We start from the raw sequence: 15,129 nt of genomic DNA, 5'->3' as shown, positions 1-15,129 counted from the left end.
GTCATTCTGATTGATTCCAATTACATATTCTGACAGAGTTCCAACTAGGACTGAACATCTATCATTTTTTTGGGTGACTGATGAAAAGATATTATATGGGGCCATTTTAACCGTGGTTTTGATTTTCTCTGGATCATGAACTTCAGATACAGGAGATACACAGAATAATGACTTTACTCTGGAGCAGTCCTTTCACAAAGTGGGGCAAATGTGGATGTCCTTTACATTTTTACCATTAGGAAATAAATTAAAATGTGTGGAAAGAGAAGGCAGAGAGGGAACATTGTCAAATATTCAGAGGACCTGGGTGTAAATTTTGCCAGGTTCAGATTTATGAAAGATGGATATAAAGAATAGTGCACACAATTGGGAGCCTCCTCTCATCTGTTACATACTGACAAAATTCAAAGAGATCTTACAATCTTAAGTGTTTCTTTCCTAGCTTCACAAGTACAATTTCATTGCAGCAAATTGAGTAGTGTACAATGTGACCTGGTTGTAACTCCTGTGTTGAATAAAGTGGCCACTGAGTGTATGTTTGTGGTCTTCTGCTACTGGAGTTCATCCACTTCAGGCATTGATGTGTTGTACGTTCAGAGATGTTCTTCTGCACACCACTCTTGTAACGCATTGTTAGTTGAGTTATTGTTGTTCTTCTGTCAGCTTGAACCAGTTTGGCATTCTCTTCTGACCTCTCTTGCTAACAACATGTTTTTGCCCATAGAACCTGCCACTCACTGGATTTTTTTTTTGTTTCTTGCTCCATTCTCAGTAGAGACTTCTGTCCAACACAAACATATGATGATGTAACTTTTAACTAGAGAGCTCCCAGGTCATTGCACAATAATGATATTTGTCAATGTCTCTCGCACCATCCACAATCTCATCAACTCTGGAGATCTCTCACCACTGCCACTAACCTCATAGCGCCCTTACCTTGCACTGCTCATTTCTATCTCCTATCCAAGATCCACAAACCTGACCATCTGGGTAGGCCTGTTGATTTTGCCTGTTTCTGCCCCACTGGACCCATGGCCACATATCTCGACTCCATTTTATCCCCCTTGGTTCAGTCCCTTCCCATCTACATCCGCAACAATTTACATGCTCTCGTCTCTTCAACAATTTTCAGTTCCATGGCCTTGATTGCTTCATGCTCACCATGGATGTCCAGTCCCTATGCACTTTTATCCCCCAGCAATAAGGCCTTAAAGTTTTCTGTTTCTTTCTCAACAATGGACCTGACCAGATCCCCTCCACCAGCACCCTCCTCCATCTAGCGGAACTGGATCTCACGCTTAACGATTTCTCTTTTGGTTCCTCCTTTCTCCAAACTCAAGATATAGCCATGGGCATCCTCATGGGCCCCAGATATGCCTGCCTTTTGTTGGCTACATGGAACAGTCCATGCTCCAAGCCTTACCTGGTAATGCTCCACAACTTTTTCTGCGCAACATTGATGACTGCATTGGTGCTGCTTCATGCACCATTGCAGAACTCATCAATTTCATCAACTTTGTTTTCAACATCCACCCTGCCCTTAATTTCACTTGGTCCATTTCTGACAACTCTCTCTCCTTTCTCAATCTCTCCATCTTTGAAGAATAACTGTCTATTGAGATCTTTTATAAACCTACTGATTCCCACAGATATCTTGATTATACTTCTTCCCACCCTGTCTCCTGTAAAAAGGCCATTCTCTTTTTTTCAGTTCCTTATTCTCGCCACATCTATTCTCAGCTTGAGGCTTTCCTTTCCAGGACCTCAGAATGTTCTCTTTCTTCAAAGGACAGGTTTCCTTCCTCCTTCACCATCGATGCTGCCCTCATCCATGTCTTCTCCATTTCCTGGACATCCGCGCTCACAACATCTTTTCTGCGCCATAACAGCAATATTGTTCCTTTCATCCTCACCTACCAGCCCATGAACCTCTACATCCGACATATCATCTCTGTAACTTCCTCCATCTTCAATGGGGCCCTACCACTAGACAGATCTTTACTTCCACCCCACTCTCTGCTTTCTGCAAAGTTAACTCCCTTTTTGATTCCCTTGTTCAATCGTCCCTCCCCACTTATCCCTGGTTGGATTGCTACACATGTCTATTCACCTCCTCCATCACCCCCATTTAGAGTCCCAAACAGTTCTTATGGGTGAGGCAACACTTCACCTGTGAATCTGTTGGAGTGGTCTACTGTATTCAGTGCTCCTGTTGTGGCCTCCTCTACTTTGTTGAGATCGGCTTTGTTGAGCACCTCCACATAAAGTGGAATTCCCTAGTGGCCAACTACTTCAATTCCTCTCCCCATTACTGTTCCAGAATGTCATCTTCTGCCAAGATGAGACCATAGTCAGGTTGTAGGACCAGCACCCCATATTCCATCTAGGTAGCCTCTACCTCCAAGGCACAAATATTGATTCCTCCAACTGCTGATAATTTTCTTCCCTTCCCTTTCCCTATTCTTTAATTCCCCACCCTGGCCTCTTCTCTTTTCTACTCCCCTGCCTATCACCTCCCCCTACTTCCCTTCCTCCTTCCCTTTATCCCATGGTCTACTCTCCTTTGCTATCAGATTCCTTCTTCTCCAGCTCTTTGCTTTTTCCACCTCTCACCTCCCAGCTTCCTACTTCATTCCTCCATCCCCAACCATCTGGCTTCACCTATGACCTTTTAGCATCCTCCTACCTTCTTATTCTGGCATCTTCCACTTTCCTTTCCGGTCCTGATAAAAGGTCTCGACCTGAAATGTCAACTGTTTATTCATTTCCATAGATGCTATCTGACCTGCTGAGTTCCTCCAGCATTTTGTGTGTATTGCACAATAACCAACTGTTCTGCAAGCATGCAATATAATCTAAGGTGCCTAAGACATTTCAGGGCTGACATTGACTTCCTTTGTACGAGATAGTTTAAGTTAGCAGTCACATGGTAAAATGCTTCAAGGAAAGTGCAATCAGATGATAGAGTTTTACTCTGACTTTAAGAAAAATATATTAAGTTTGAAACTAAATTTAATTATGAGGGATTAGTTGATTAAGGTAGATTGTTAAATTGAATTACTTCTTCTTAGGCAGTCTTTTTGAGTTCAGGATGACTTGCTTCCATTAAAATTCTGTGGGTGTTGAGCTAGCTGATGTGGGATTTGAGGGTTCTTCCACATTGCAGATTGTTTAGGCAGGTGGATGGTTGATTGGATTATTATTCACTTTTCCACAGCTTGTGCTCAACTTCCATGTGTTTCCATCAGATTCTTGGTATCTTTCCAAATACTTTTGTGCCAGTTTTTTCTAGTCTTGGATCAGAGATCTCCACATCAGGAGTCTTGAGGTACTTTTTCAGTCAGCTTGAAATTTTGGTTCATGTTTTGGAAAGTTGGAGCTCAAAATAATAACTTGTTTCAGATGTTACAAAGGATGAACAACTCTGATGGGCAAAAGGGTGCAGAGTGGCCCCTGCCCCCCCCCCCCCTTTTGGAGAATCGCAAATCACTACTATTTCAATGCTGCTACCAAGGAAGTAAGAGAGACAAATGAAAATCTGCCAGGGCAGTTGTTATTGATAACAGCTCATGAAAGAGAATGAGAGAGAGAGGGAGACAGCTAAGAGGTACACAAGGTGGAACGTCTCCTACTGACAAAAGCCACTGATTTACTGCCATTGACTTTTGGAGAAGGATTGTTTACTTGGTACTTTTCTATTCATTGAAATCCCTCAGGGGATAGCCAGAGTGGGCTGGTTTGATGGGTTATGTCATTCAAACCTGATTGACATCTGAGACCCCGTGAGTGGGGATAAAAGCGAGGTCTGAGGTAACACCCCTCAGATGCACCAGGAGAAACGCTAGTGAGCATCAGAAACCCACGAGACAGGGTGGGACATCGAAGACCGAACGAAGGGTCGGTAAATTTTAACTCACAGTGTTTTATAGCAAGGCCGGTGGAGGCTTGTGTGTGTGTCCACCCTTGCCTGGGTGATGAGTCCACCATGGAAGAACGGTCTAGCTAAAGGACGGCGGGGTCATACCTGAATGGCCACAACAACAACGCATCGATGGATCAAAATCGTAAAGGAAGGTTGGCAAGACAATAGCTGTTACTGCTTACATGTTTTCTCTCTCTCTCTCTCTCTCTCTCTCTCTCTCTCTCTCTCTCTCTCTCCAACAATTGAAACACAGTGACCAACAACTACCGCAGCCTGCATGAACTGAACTGAACTTTATATTTCTATCTGACAATTCACTATCCCCTAGACAATGATAGAGCTTGTTTCTTATTATTATTATACCCACACTTTTAGGTTTAGTATTGCTGACGTATATTATCTGTATATTTGCATTGATATTATTTTTGTATATTTTTACTAATAAATACTGTTGAAAATAGTATCACCAGACTCCAACGGACACTTCTATCTTTGCTGGTAAGACATCCAGTTACGGGGCTCGTAACACAGACAACTATTAGATTAAGCCACAAACAAGAGAAAATCTGCAGATGCTGGAAATCCAAGTAACACACACAAAATGCTGGAGGAACTCAGCAAGCCAGGCAGCATGTATGGAAAAAAGTGCAGTTGACGTTTTGGTGGGCCGAACTGTCCATAGATGCTGTCTGACCTGCTGAGTTCCTCCAGAATTTTGTGTTTGTTTATTAGATTAAGTGCTATAATTGTAAGTACGGTATGTTACAGCATTTCAGAGAGAAAAAAATAAATAGTTGTGAATAAATGACTGGGAAATTAACATTCTATAGCAAAAATAATAAACTGTGGCTAACTAAATAAGGTATGGAGGATTTTAGAAAAAAAAGTTTATTTTAATGTCTTCAAACCCAAGAATTGGGAAAGTATCAAGAACAAGGAGAGGATGAATTAAAGTGAGAGAAGGTATAACTTATGTAAACTAACCAGAACTATAACTAATGTAACTCTCCAATCCCTAATGAGTAGTGACTACAGAAAATTGTGTTGTAATTTCTGTTTAACCAAAATTTTAAAATTCCTATTTTTTTTGTCTAGAAAGAACATTTATATTGTTCTTATATAGAAAAAAATCATTCACAGAGATGTGAAGAAATAGATGTGAAAGAAAGCAATATTAGGAATATTACCCAAGAAGATGGTTGAAGAAGCAGATTTTAACAGATATTAAAGATGGTAGAAAGGAAGAGATTAAGTGATTACATAGGGAATTTCTAAAGGGCAAGAGATGGGTGTGGTGGGTGATATATTTCTGGAAGTTGCATTGATAAGTAGGGGCAATGCTGTGGAAGTGAATTTAACATGAGATTCAAAGTTTTAATTTTTAGGTGTTCAGAGTCAAGGCTGTTCAGCAAAGGCAGCAGGTATAAATAAGTAGGGCACAGTGAGATTTAATTCAACATTTATGATACATTGAAACACGGATGGAAAATTAGAATTTGCACAGTTGGTAACGGTCACGAGTTTGGGAGGTGTTTGGTGAAGAACCTTAGGTGAATTGCCACAAAAACCATCAGTAATATGGAGAAGGAATGTTCAGGGTGATGGACGAGCTGTCAATCAAATATAATACTTTGTCCTGAATTACAATATCAATCTTGTGAAAAGTTCTTGGAGGTGTGCTCCTTTCAAGCAAAATAAAGATATTCATTATATACTGTCCCTGATTTTAGTTTCCTAGATGGCGGCAAAGCTCTAAGGTGTCTGAAGAAGAGTTGTGCAGGTCTGTCCTTGCTGTTGTCTCCACAATTTTTATTGGGCTAATTCAGTAAAGACTTAGGTTAATGATAATCTCCCATGATGTTTACAGTAAGAAATCTGAAAGTAGTGATGCTCTTGAATGTTAAGGCTGGTTGATTCAACTTTAATTGAAAGTGTTAAGTTTGCATGGTCATAGGATCTGAATATTATTGCCACCTGTCAGTCCAGGTCCAAATGTTGGTCAGCTCATGATCTGAAAAATTGCAAGATTGTACAGATTAGGGCTATGCACCCTGGAATTCTGAAGTTAATCAATCTTTCAAGAGATCAGAAGAAACTAATAGTGTGACAGTAAAAAACACATTTCTTCTGTTCAGAAAACTGATAAAAATAGATTTAAAACTTCATAATTCTTACCATTCTTGTCAGCTCTTCGTAAGATCTGAAATGAATCATACACAAAAATGTACCATCAGTGTCAGGGCCAGGCCAGAGTAATAAGGCTCAGTGAAAGAACTCAATGTAAAAAAGTTGTCAATTAATGAAGTGACTGAAAATTACTCATATTTCCTGCAGATTAATCACCTTTGTTAGTCAATTTTTCTAATACAGATGAATGTTGAATATCTTAGCACATTACAGATCACATTAAATAGAAACAGAGTTTCAACTAAATTTTGAAATTTGGAACTATTTAGCTTCATTCTGTGCTACATTTCAAAATCAGCTCAGCTAGTTGAAATTAATTGCTCTGTCCAAAGTGCTACCTAAAAAGTTACATACTAAGTAAGTCTATTTCAATTGCTTTTCCAATAAATTGACAAAACAAATGCATACAAACTGTATTCAGAATTAGAAATGAAAATATGAAAATCAGTATGCTAATTAATCTGATATAAAATTCTAAACCTGCTTCAGTGGAATAGAGTGATTTAAACAGATAGAATACATAAGACACCCTAGTCACAGACCTCCAGTCAGTAAAAGCACCTTTCTACTCTTTCTTCTATGAGCAAGCCAAATTTGGATCCTATTTATTAACAGATCATTGATTTGATATAACTTCTGGACCAGGCTGTGCTGAGAGATCTTGTCAAATGCTTAACTAAAGTCCATGTAAATATCATACATTGCCCTGCCCTCATCAATCATCTCTGGCATGTCCTCAAACATTCTCAATCAAATTCATGACACAGGACCTATGCTGACTTTACTTACTAATTGTCATGTTTTTCCAAAGGTTCCAAATGTGACAAACCTGTCATCAAGAACGTTCTCCAATAATTTCTTTTTTTTAAGAAAACATTTGTGAATTTGTTTTGATTATGATTTTTATATTTATATATAACCTTTCTGATTTCATGATATTCACCTGTTTTTGTTCTCATATAGAAAAATGGAACAGCCAAATTCACAAAGAACAATGAGGCAACTGTCTAATTATTTTGTGGATGGTGATTGGGTGACTGGGCATGCACTAAGATAAAGTAAGAATATCATCGTTTTCTTCAAATTGGGCCATGAAAGATGAGAAAAGGGTCATGCTTAATGTTTAATTCTAATTTGGCACGTCAATCAGTGTAGCATTCCAGGTACTGGGCAATTTCCCTGGGTTATTTCATCAAATCCCAAAACTTTCTCTCTTATGTCAGCTGAATGCAGAGAGCTGAAAGAGCTGAACTTTGCACTCAGGTAACAATTTGTAATGAGTCCTCAGTGATGAGGCCCCACCTCTTCGATGGGTTACAATGTCACCTGCCGCCAAAGCATTGTAATAATTATTGAATGTTTCTGAATTTCATAAAAATATAAGGACTATTACAATAATTTTGAATAGTTAAACATTAATTAAAGTATTAATCTGAAATCTGAAAAAGAAAAACAAGTTTACCTTTATCTACCTTTCCCCATCTTAGTGTCTAGAAATTCATATTCCAATACAGGTGTCCCCTCTCCCCCCCTTTACAAAGGTAGAGCGTTCCTATGAAACTTTCCTTAAGCTGAAATGGCGTAAAGCAAAGAACCATTAATTTTTATGGAAAAATTTTTTGTAAAAGTAAAAATCCTCTTTGTAATGCAAAAACAGGTTACTAATGTAGGTCTTTTGTAAAAGTGAAGTGGCATAAAGCAAACATTCGTAAAGTGGAGGACACCTGTAAAACAAACTCCAATTTTATTTCAGCAATGGGAAGGTGAATTCTTCAGCTAAGAAGTGGAGAATCCAATGCTATACTTGCTTATTTTATTTTGAAGCAACTGACTTCTGGCAAGATTACTATGATGGAAATAATTTTGTATTCATATTTTATGACATAAAAGGAGGGCATTCAGCCCATCTATGACAGATTTTGGAGCAATTCCACAGTTCCACTCTCCTACTTACCTTCCTGCCAACTATTCATTTCCTTTGTCCATTAATTTCCCTCCCCCCACCGAAGATAACCTTTAGGAATCCCTCACAAGGATTCCCAAGTCCCTTTGCACCTCTGAATTTTCTCCCCATTTTGAAAACTATGCTTTCATTCCTTCCACAAAGTGCACAATCATATCCTGAAATATTAACTCTTTCACTTTCCACAGATGTTGACTGACCGGCAGAATATTTCCAGCATTATTGCTTTCTATTCCAGATTACTAGCATCTATATTTGTCCAAATGCTATTGAGAGAATTGCCTAGTTTAAGATAACTTGCACAGCCAAATTTCACTTTAGTGCCTTGACCCACTTCTCCTGAAGGTTATTTTAATGTAAATATTCAGTTCCACTTTAACATTGTTCCCAAACTAGCCATTGCTGCAGACACATAAACTTTAACCCTTATATTTAGGATTGACCATGTGGGTCATTTCCACTGGACCAGTGTCTCCATTACATGTAGTGCTACCACTGGATTTCTGAATTGATGGTTCCTTACATTCCTTAACTGCTTTACCTTGTACTACTTCAGTGCTCTGTAGTAACAAATTGATTTGTATGAACAACATGCAAGACAGGTTATTCACTGCACCCCAGTACATGTGGCAACAATAAACCAATTTACCTATGTAAATGTTTTCACCCATCATTGCTGTTTTCCCTTAGAATTCCAAAAACGAATAAGGGTCCATCCTAACTATATGGAAGCTGGGATATTACATTTCAAAAATGAAAAAGTAGCCTGTTTATAATTCAAAAAATATAGTTTTAGTATTAAGGAATTTTCATTGAGGCTCAAAGTTTTTGTATTAGCCTGTTTAATTTGCGCTTTCACTGAAGATGAATAGATACAGTCAGTGGCTTCTAATCCAGAGGCAGCTCCAGGGCTTGCTTACTATGAGGATTTTAAAAAATAATTTGAAACATTTTTTATTTGATCCTCTTGATTTTTTAAAAAAAATCCACTGTAGCATTATTAATGTTTGTGCTTTAGCAGATGCAATCAAAACTTCAAAACGTTTGACTGAAAAAAAATTATTCAAATTCGGAATCAATACCAACATTTTGCCAAGAATCTTCCATCAGTTTATTATTCAATTCAAAACAATTTGCTCAAAGTGCTTCTTCACCGCATACACTCAACATTTATATTTCAGAGCACTAATCACTGCAATATTTTAAAGCATTTTTTTCTGAAAGTACAAACCCCAATTTCTCTATTTAAGTATATCTCAGCTATTTAAGTATCGTATATTACTGCACAATGGACATTTCATATGTGGTCACAAAGTGCGAGGATATAAACTACCGACAGCTTGAGTTGCTGCTGGTTTTAACTCGGGTTACCTCTAAGTAATCGTGTTAAATAGATGATATTTTGAAGAATTTCCTTAAATACTCACGTCCAGGAAAATCGACGTGCCTTTCTTCAAATCACAATTCGGTGCTTCTGTTGAAAAAGGATACGTTTCCTGGCAAGCCATGGTTTAAGAGAATTTCTATCATGCGCAAACTTGATGACTTTGTTCTTCTGAAATGCGGACGAGTTAATTACAGTACTAAGAAATCCAGCATCAATCTGCGCAGATGCCTTTCTGGAGGCTATCTCTGCGATTTGTCGCTGCTCTGGGTATGTTTTGATCTGAGCAGGTTGCCGCTGTTTGGGTTCGGGGGCCACGCGATCACACGCACACACTCATTCAGAAGTCGAAGCTCCGCAGAGAGACGTTTATGCTCTTAATCTCGACTGATCTGAGCACATACACTGTCGGCTTCGCACCGCTTCCGCTAAAAACAAACACACACAGTCACACACACTCGCACGCACGCAGTGAAACGGACGCCTATTTTGCGAAACCGTCTATATCGATTTCCCGTTTATTTCAGCCTTTTCACCCATTCCCGTTTTTCTTAATCTCAGGATACACTTTTCCCCGTTTTATTTTAAAATCTGATTTGCTCCTTTGTCTTTTAGGTTCTTGCATTTTTCTTTCTCCTTTGGGACTGCCGCCACTTGTACATCTCCCCAATTGTGAAGTCAAGGCAAATGAAAACCTGGGATGCCTAACTCAGTTAAATCCGTATTAGTTGTTTGACAATATCTGCCAGTGATAGATAGGGCTCTTTGACAGAAAGCAGGAAATCGATGTCTTAATGGAGATACGTATATGAAACGGAGCTCAAAAACCGAACAACTGCGTTTGTCGGCGCTCTTCAAGTATTTTGAGTACAGTATTCACTTCCAGGCAGATAGAACTGAAGAAACACAAAATGTTGGAGGAACTCAGCAAGTCAGGCAGTATCGATGGAAATGAAGAAACGGTCGATATTTTGGGCAGGATATATTTCTTCAGGACGGGAAAGGAAGGGGTAAATCGCCAGAATAAATAAGTAGGGGGTGGGGGTGGGAAGATAGCTAGGTGATAGGTGAAGCCAGGAGGAAAAGGGCTAAAGAAGGAATTTTATAGACCATGGAGAAAGGGAAGAAAGACGGGCATTGGGGAGGTGACAGGCAGGTGGGAGAGAGTTTTTGTTTAAATCGTAAGGAGAGATGGTGCCTTCGGGTTGGAGGCTCCTCCACCCTGAGAGTAGCCCCGAAGTGAAAGAAGAGGAGGCCATGAACTGACATGTCGGAACGGGAATGGAAATCAGAATTACAGTAATATGTTTGGCCAGTGGTAAGTTCCACTTGTGGTGGATGGTGCGGAGGTGCTCGACGAAGCGTTGCCCCAATTTAAACGTTTGCAGTGAAAAGTGTCGGGAGGAAAAATAGTGAATTAGTGGGGAGAGAGGAATGGACAAGGGAATCACGGAGGGGGCGATCTCTGTGGAAAACAGAGAATGGTGAGGGGGGGGTGGTAGGATGCAAGTTGCAAGGAATGATGGAGGCTCATGGGGTGGTAGGTGAGGACAAAAGGAACTCTTTCACTATTAAGGTAGCGGGAAGATGAGGTGAGCACGGATATTCAGGAAATGGAGGAGATGCGGGTAAGGGCAGCATCAATGGTGGAGAAAGGACATCAGTGAAAAGGAGACGAAGGAACTGAGAAAGATTGCTTAGCATTTTTATAGGACACAGCCTGGGAAGAGGTATAGTCAAGACAACCGCGAGACTGTTGGTTTACAAAAGACGTCGGCAGACTGTTTGTCCCCAGAGATGGTGACAGAGAGATCGAGAAAGGGGAGGGAAATGTCAGAAATGGACCAAGTGAATTTAAGGGCGGGGTGGAAGTTAGAAGCAAAGTTGATGAAATTGACGAGCTCAGCATGGTGCATGAAGCAGTACCAATGCTGTCCTCAATGTAGCAGAGGAAGAGTTAGAGAGCATTACCTGTAAAAGGCTTGAAATATTAACTTTTCTACAGAGCAATATTTCTGAAAAGTAAGTATTGAATAGAAATAGCCCCAACACCCAGTTTCATATTCTACAAAACAAGCCAAATCGAAAATCTTAGCAAATAGAACCATTCTAATTATTTTCATTAAATCCTTCTGAGTCATAATTTCCAGAATGTGGGGATGGGCCGAGCAGATGGGGCTTGTCACCCGTGGTTGGCAGCTCATGTAGAAGGAAAATTTAGATGTCAAATCTCTGCTGCCTTGCAGCTATACCCACTCATGAAGAAGACTTCCAGAGTAAAACCAGAGGAAAAATTCAGAGCTGAAGTCCCTGAGGCAATCCCAAATTGAGTTCCACGCTGACTGGCAACTTCTGCAACGCCCCTGGTGCCAAACTGTATCAGTCTCTGCTGTTCCTTTGGATTCATCAGCTGCGTGTGTGTGGGGAGGGGGTGCCTGCTGCACAGCCAGCAGCTTACTCTCCAGATCGCATTGCCCTGGCTCGGGTAGCAACAGCGAGCAAACAATGTCCATGGTTGACCCCAACCAACAGGGGGCCTCCAGAATTCCCAGTTCTTCATTTAAACATAGTTCAATCTTTAAAAACAGACAGTGGAGCAGCAGTAACCAGATTCCAGTGGTCAGAGATAGGGTACAGATCAAACAAATCCTTACACTGAAAATATGGATATCCAAGCAAGATGCATCTGGATGTTTTCACAAGGGACTGCTATTTCTTTCAACAGATTTGTCTAAAATAATCACCAAAAGGTTATAAAAATTATAGCATATCAAGCTTAAAATATAGTGAGCACAAATTTAATTTCTGTTCCCTAATTGCAATAGTTTTAAAAAAGCAAATGAATAGGTATCACCTTCTTAGATCAAATTTATCTCTTTTGCAGATCTCTACCAATGAGTCCATTTACTTACCTTCATTTTGTCCTTTAAGATAAAGTACAAGTACACCACACAAAGTTTAAAAATGTTAGAAGTGCAGGCAGAACAGGGTTGTGTATTCACTTGAGCCTCCGCCACCATTAATCAGTTTAAATGAATGGAGATGACCTTATCGAACATGTAAGACACCTTCAGTATCTTGTTTATTCAATAAGGTCATCTCCCATTCTTCTAAATTCCAATTGGTAAAGGCACAATCATTCCTCATTAGACAAACAAATAAAATTCATTAGAAATGACTCTAATGCAAATATTGAATAGTCCTCATTAAGTACAACTAAAGCAGTTTGCATTACACCTTGTGTGGTCTCATTGATACCCAGTACAGTTGTATCAATCTATCCTCCTACTTTACTCCATCTCCTTGTAATAGATTCCAGTTACCTTTCCAATTACTCGATGAACCCACATGCTAAGACCCAACATTAACTTATATGGCACCCCATTCATTTCAGCAATCAAATACAATGATGACTCATTTATCTCCATTTTTGTTTCTGTTTCTTGGTCAATCCATGTGCATATATTATTCCCAAAATCATGAGCATTAATAGTCTTTATGCCATTTTATTGAATGTTTTTACAAAATGCAAATACTCCACATCATCTGGTTTCCTTTTATCTACAATTTTCAAAGAATCCTATTTCATAAAACAATATTGACTCTGCCTGATGGTATTATAATTTCCAAAGGGTCTACTACACCTTTCTTAATGAAAGATGTTAGGATAATTGGCCATAGTTTGCAGCAACTAGTGTTACATTTTCTATGGCTTCCTAGTTTTATTTCTTAAAATAAATATAATTGTACCCATTAATTAATTGTATATAATCATACAGGTTCAATTTGTACAATTTTTAGTATTTATATTTATTGCCTATCTACTCAAATAATCTATTCTATTATTTTAAACCATCCTTTGTGGATTTTACTTTTCTCATTTACTGGCCCACAACACAATATTGCTAAAATGAACACTTAAAAAAACCTCAACTTCCTTATTTACCTGTACATGAATCATAAGAGTGCTTACTTTTCAAAGGAATATAGCTTTGTTGAGAATAATATTTAAAAGGTTTGACACCTTCCAAGATTAAATAGCCCTGTGTTCCATCATGCACATGGAACAAGCCCTTTTGGCCCAATAAGCCGCACTGCCCAGCAACCCATCTATTTAATCCTACCCTAATCACAATGGCCAATTAGCCTACTAACTGGTACGTCTTTGGAAAGTGAGAGGAAACCAGAGAACCTGGGGGAAGCTCATGCGTTCAAGGAAAGGATGTACAGATTGTGTTGGAATTGAACTCTGATGCACTGAGGTATAGCAACATCACACTAAACTCTGGTTTGTCCTCCCAAGGTCCTCCCTCATTCTTGTCTGCATTTTTCCATTTGGCCCAGATTCCACCACAAGCTTTGATAGCCTTCCTTGCTGTGACCACACCCCCCCCCCCCCAATCTCGATGCTGTCCACATATTTGCTAATCCAGTTTACCACATTATCCAAATTGTTGATACAGATGACAAAGAACAAACCTAGCACTAATCCCTGTGGCACACCAATAGTTACAGGCCTCCAGTCAGAGAGGCAACCTCTCTCTGTCTATTCTTGCAAAGCCAATGTCCAAGTCCAATCTACTACCTCATTCTGAATGCCTTCTTGACCATCACCCATACAGGATCTTGACAAAGGCTTTGCTAAAGCCCACATAGACAATATCCACTGCCTTTCGTGGTAACTTGCTAAAAAAGCTCTAAGATTGGTTAGACATGACCCTACCATGCACAAAGCCATATTGGCTATCTCCAATTCGTACCTATCTAAATAAATACTTATATATTCAGTCATTAGAATACCTCCCAACAACTTACCCACTACTGATGTCAAGCTCACTGGTCTATAATTTCCCAGCTTATCGATAGAGTCTTTCTTCAATGATGGAAGAACACTAGCTATTCTCTGATCCTCTGGTACCTCATCCTTGGGTAAGGGTTTTTTAAGTACCTCTGCTAGGACCCTTGCAATTTTTGCACTAGCCTCCCACAAGGTCCAGGGAACACCTCGTCATGCCCTGAGGATTTATCCTTCGTAATTTTCCTCAAGATAGCAAGCACTCCATGACCTCACTGGTGTTTTGACACATTTCTATATAATTCTGTATTTATCTCCCAAATAAATACAGGTACAAAAATCTATTTAAGATCTCCCCCAGGTACTCAGCTAAATGTCTCCAATCAACACCACCTAAATTTGGGACTTATATTACCGAGAAAGGCAAAAGCGAGGCCCAAGTCAATATCCTGACCTGGAAACATTTCGTTCTTGCCTCATTGTTTCAGGATATACACAAATCATGGAACTCCCTCCCAACAGTTTATCAGAAGGACTGCAGGTATTCAAGATGGCAGCGTTCTCAAGGGCAATTTGGAGTGGCAAGTGAATTGCTGGCCATGTCAGTGACGTCTATGTTAAAAAAAAATGAATGAATACGTCTTCAGATATGTTAAAGAAAAACCCTCACAACTTTGTCAACAAAGCTGGGAGTGAGGATTTGCTGACTGCCAATATTTTGAAGGTAATTTCAAAGGTGGGAGTTCTTCATAGTGCCATTGGGAACTCTGTCAGTACTCTAATCTCAGTGCTGGAGCATTCAACAAGATAAAGATTTCCTATCCAGGAATCACAGATAACAATTGCTAGATGTTAGATCATGCCAACAAGATCTGACC

General features: G+C 39.5%; 1 protein-coding gene across 2 annotated transcripts in view; it reads right to left on the bottom strand.

Annotated features, from left to right (window-relative positions):
• necab1 (N-terminal EF-hand calcium binding protein 1) overlaps nt 1–15,129 on the bottom strand; it is a 116,057-nt gene that overhangs the window by 98,963 nt on the left and 1,965 nt on the right. Inside the window, exons 1-2 of one of the 2 annotated variants that reach the window (XM_073044553.1) lie at nt 9,500–10,075; nt 6,098–6,122 (exon numbers count right to left, since the gene is read on the bottom strand). In XM_073044553.1, the coding sequence (XP_072900654.1) occupies nt 6,098–6,122; nt 9,500–9,580 (106 nt within the window). In that variant the 5' untranslated portion in view covers nt 9,581–10,075. Of the gene's footprint in view, nt 1–6,097; nt 6,123–9,499; nt 10,076–15,129 lie in introns of those variants that run through there. The other variant, XM_073044560.1, reaches the window with a different exon arrangement.

This window comes from Hemitrygon akajei, chromosome 1 (genome assembly GCF_048418815.1).
Source record: "Hemitrygon akajei chromosome 1, sHemAka1.3, whole genome shotgun sequence".
Lineage (NCBI taxonomy): Eukaryota > Metazoa > Chordata > Chondrichthyes > Myliobatiformes > Dasyatidae > Hemitrygon > Hemitrygon akajei.
The sequence above is the reverse complement of the archived record's forward strand: the minus strand, read 5'-3'. Positions and strand labels throughout refer to the sequence as shown.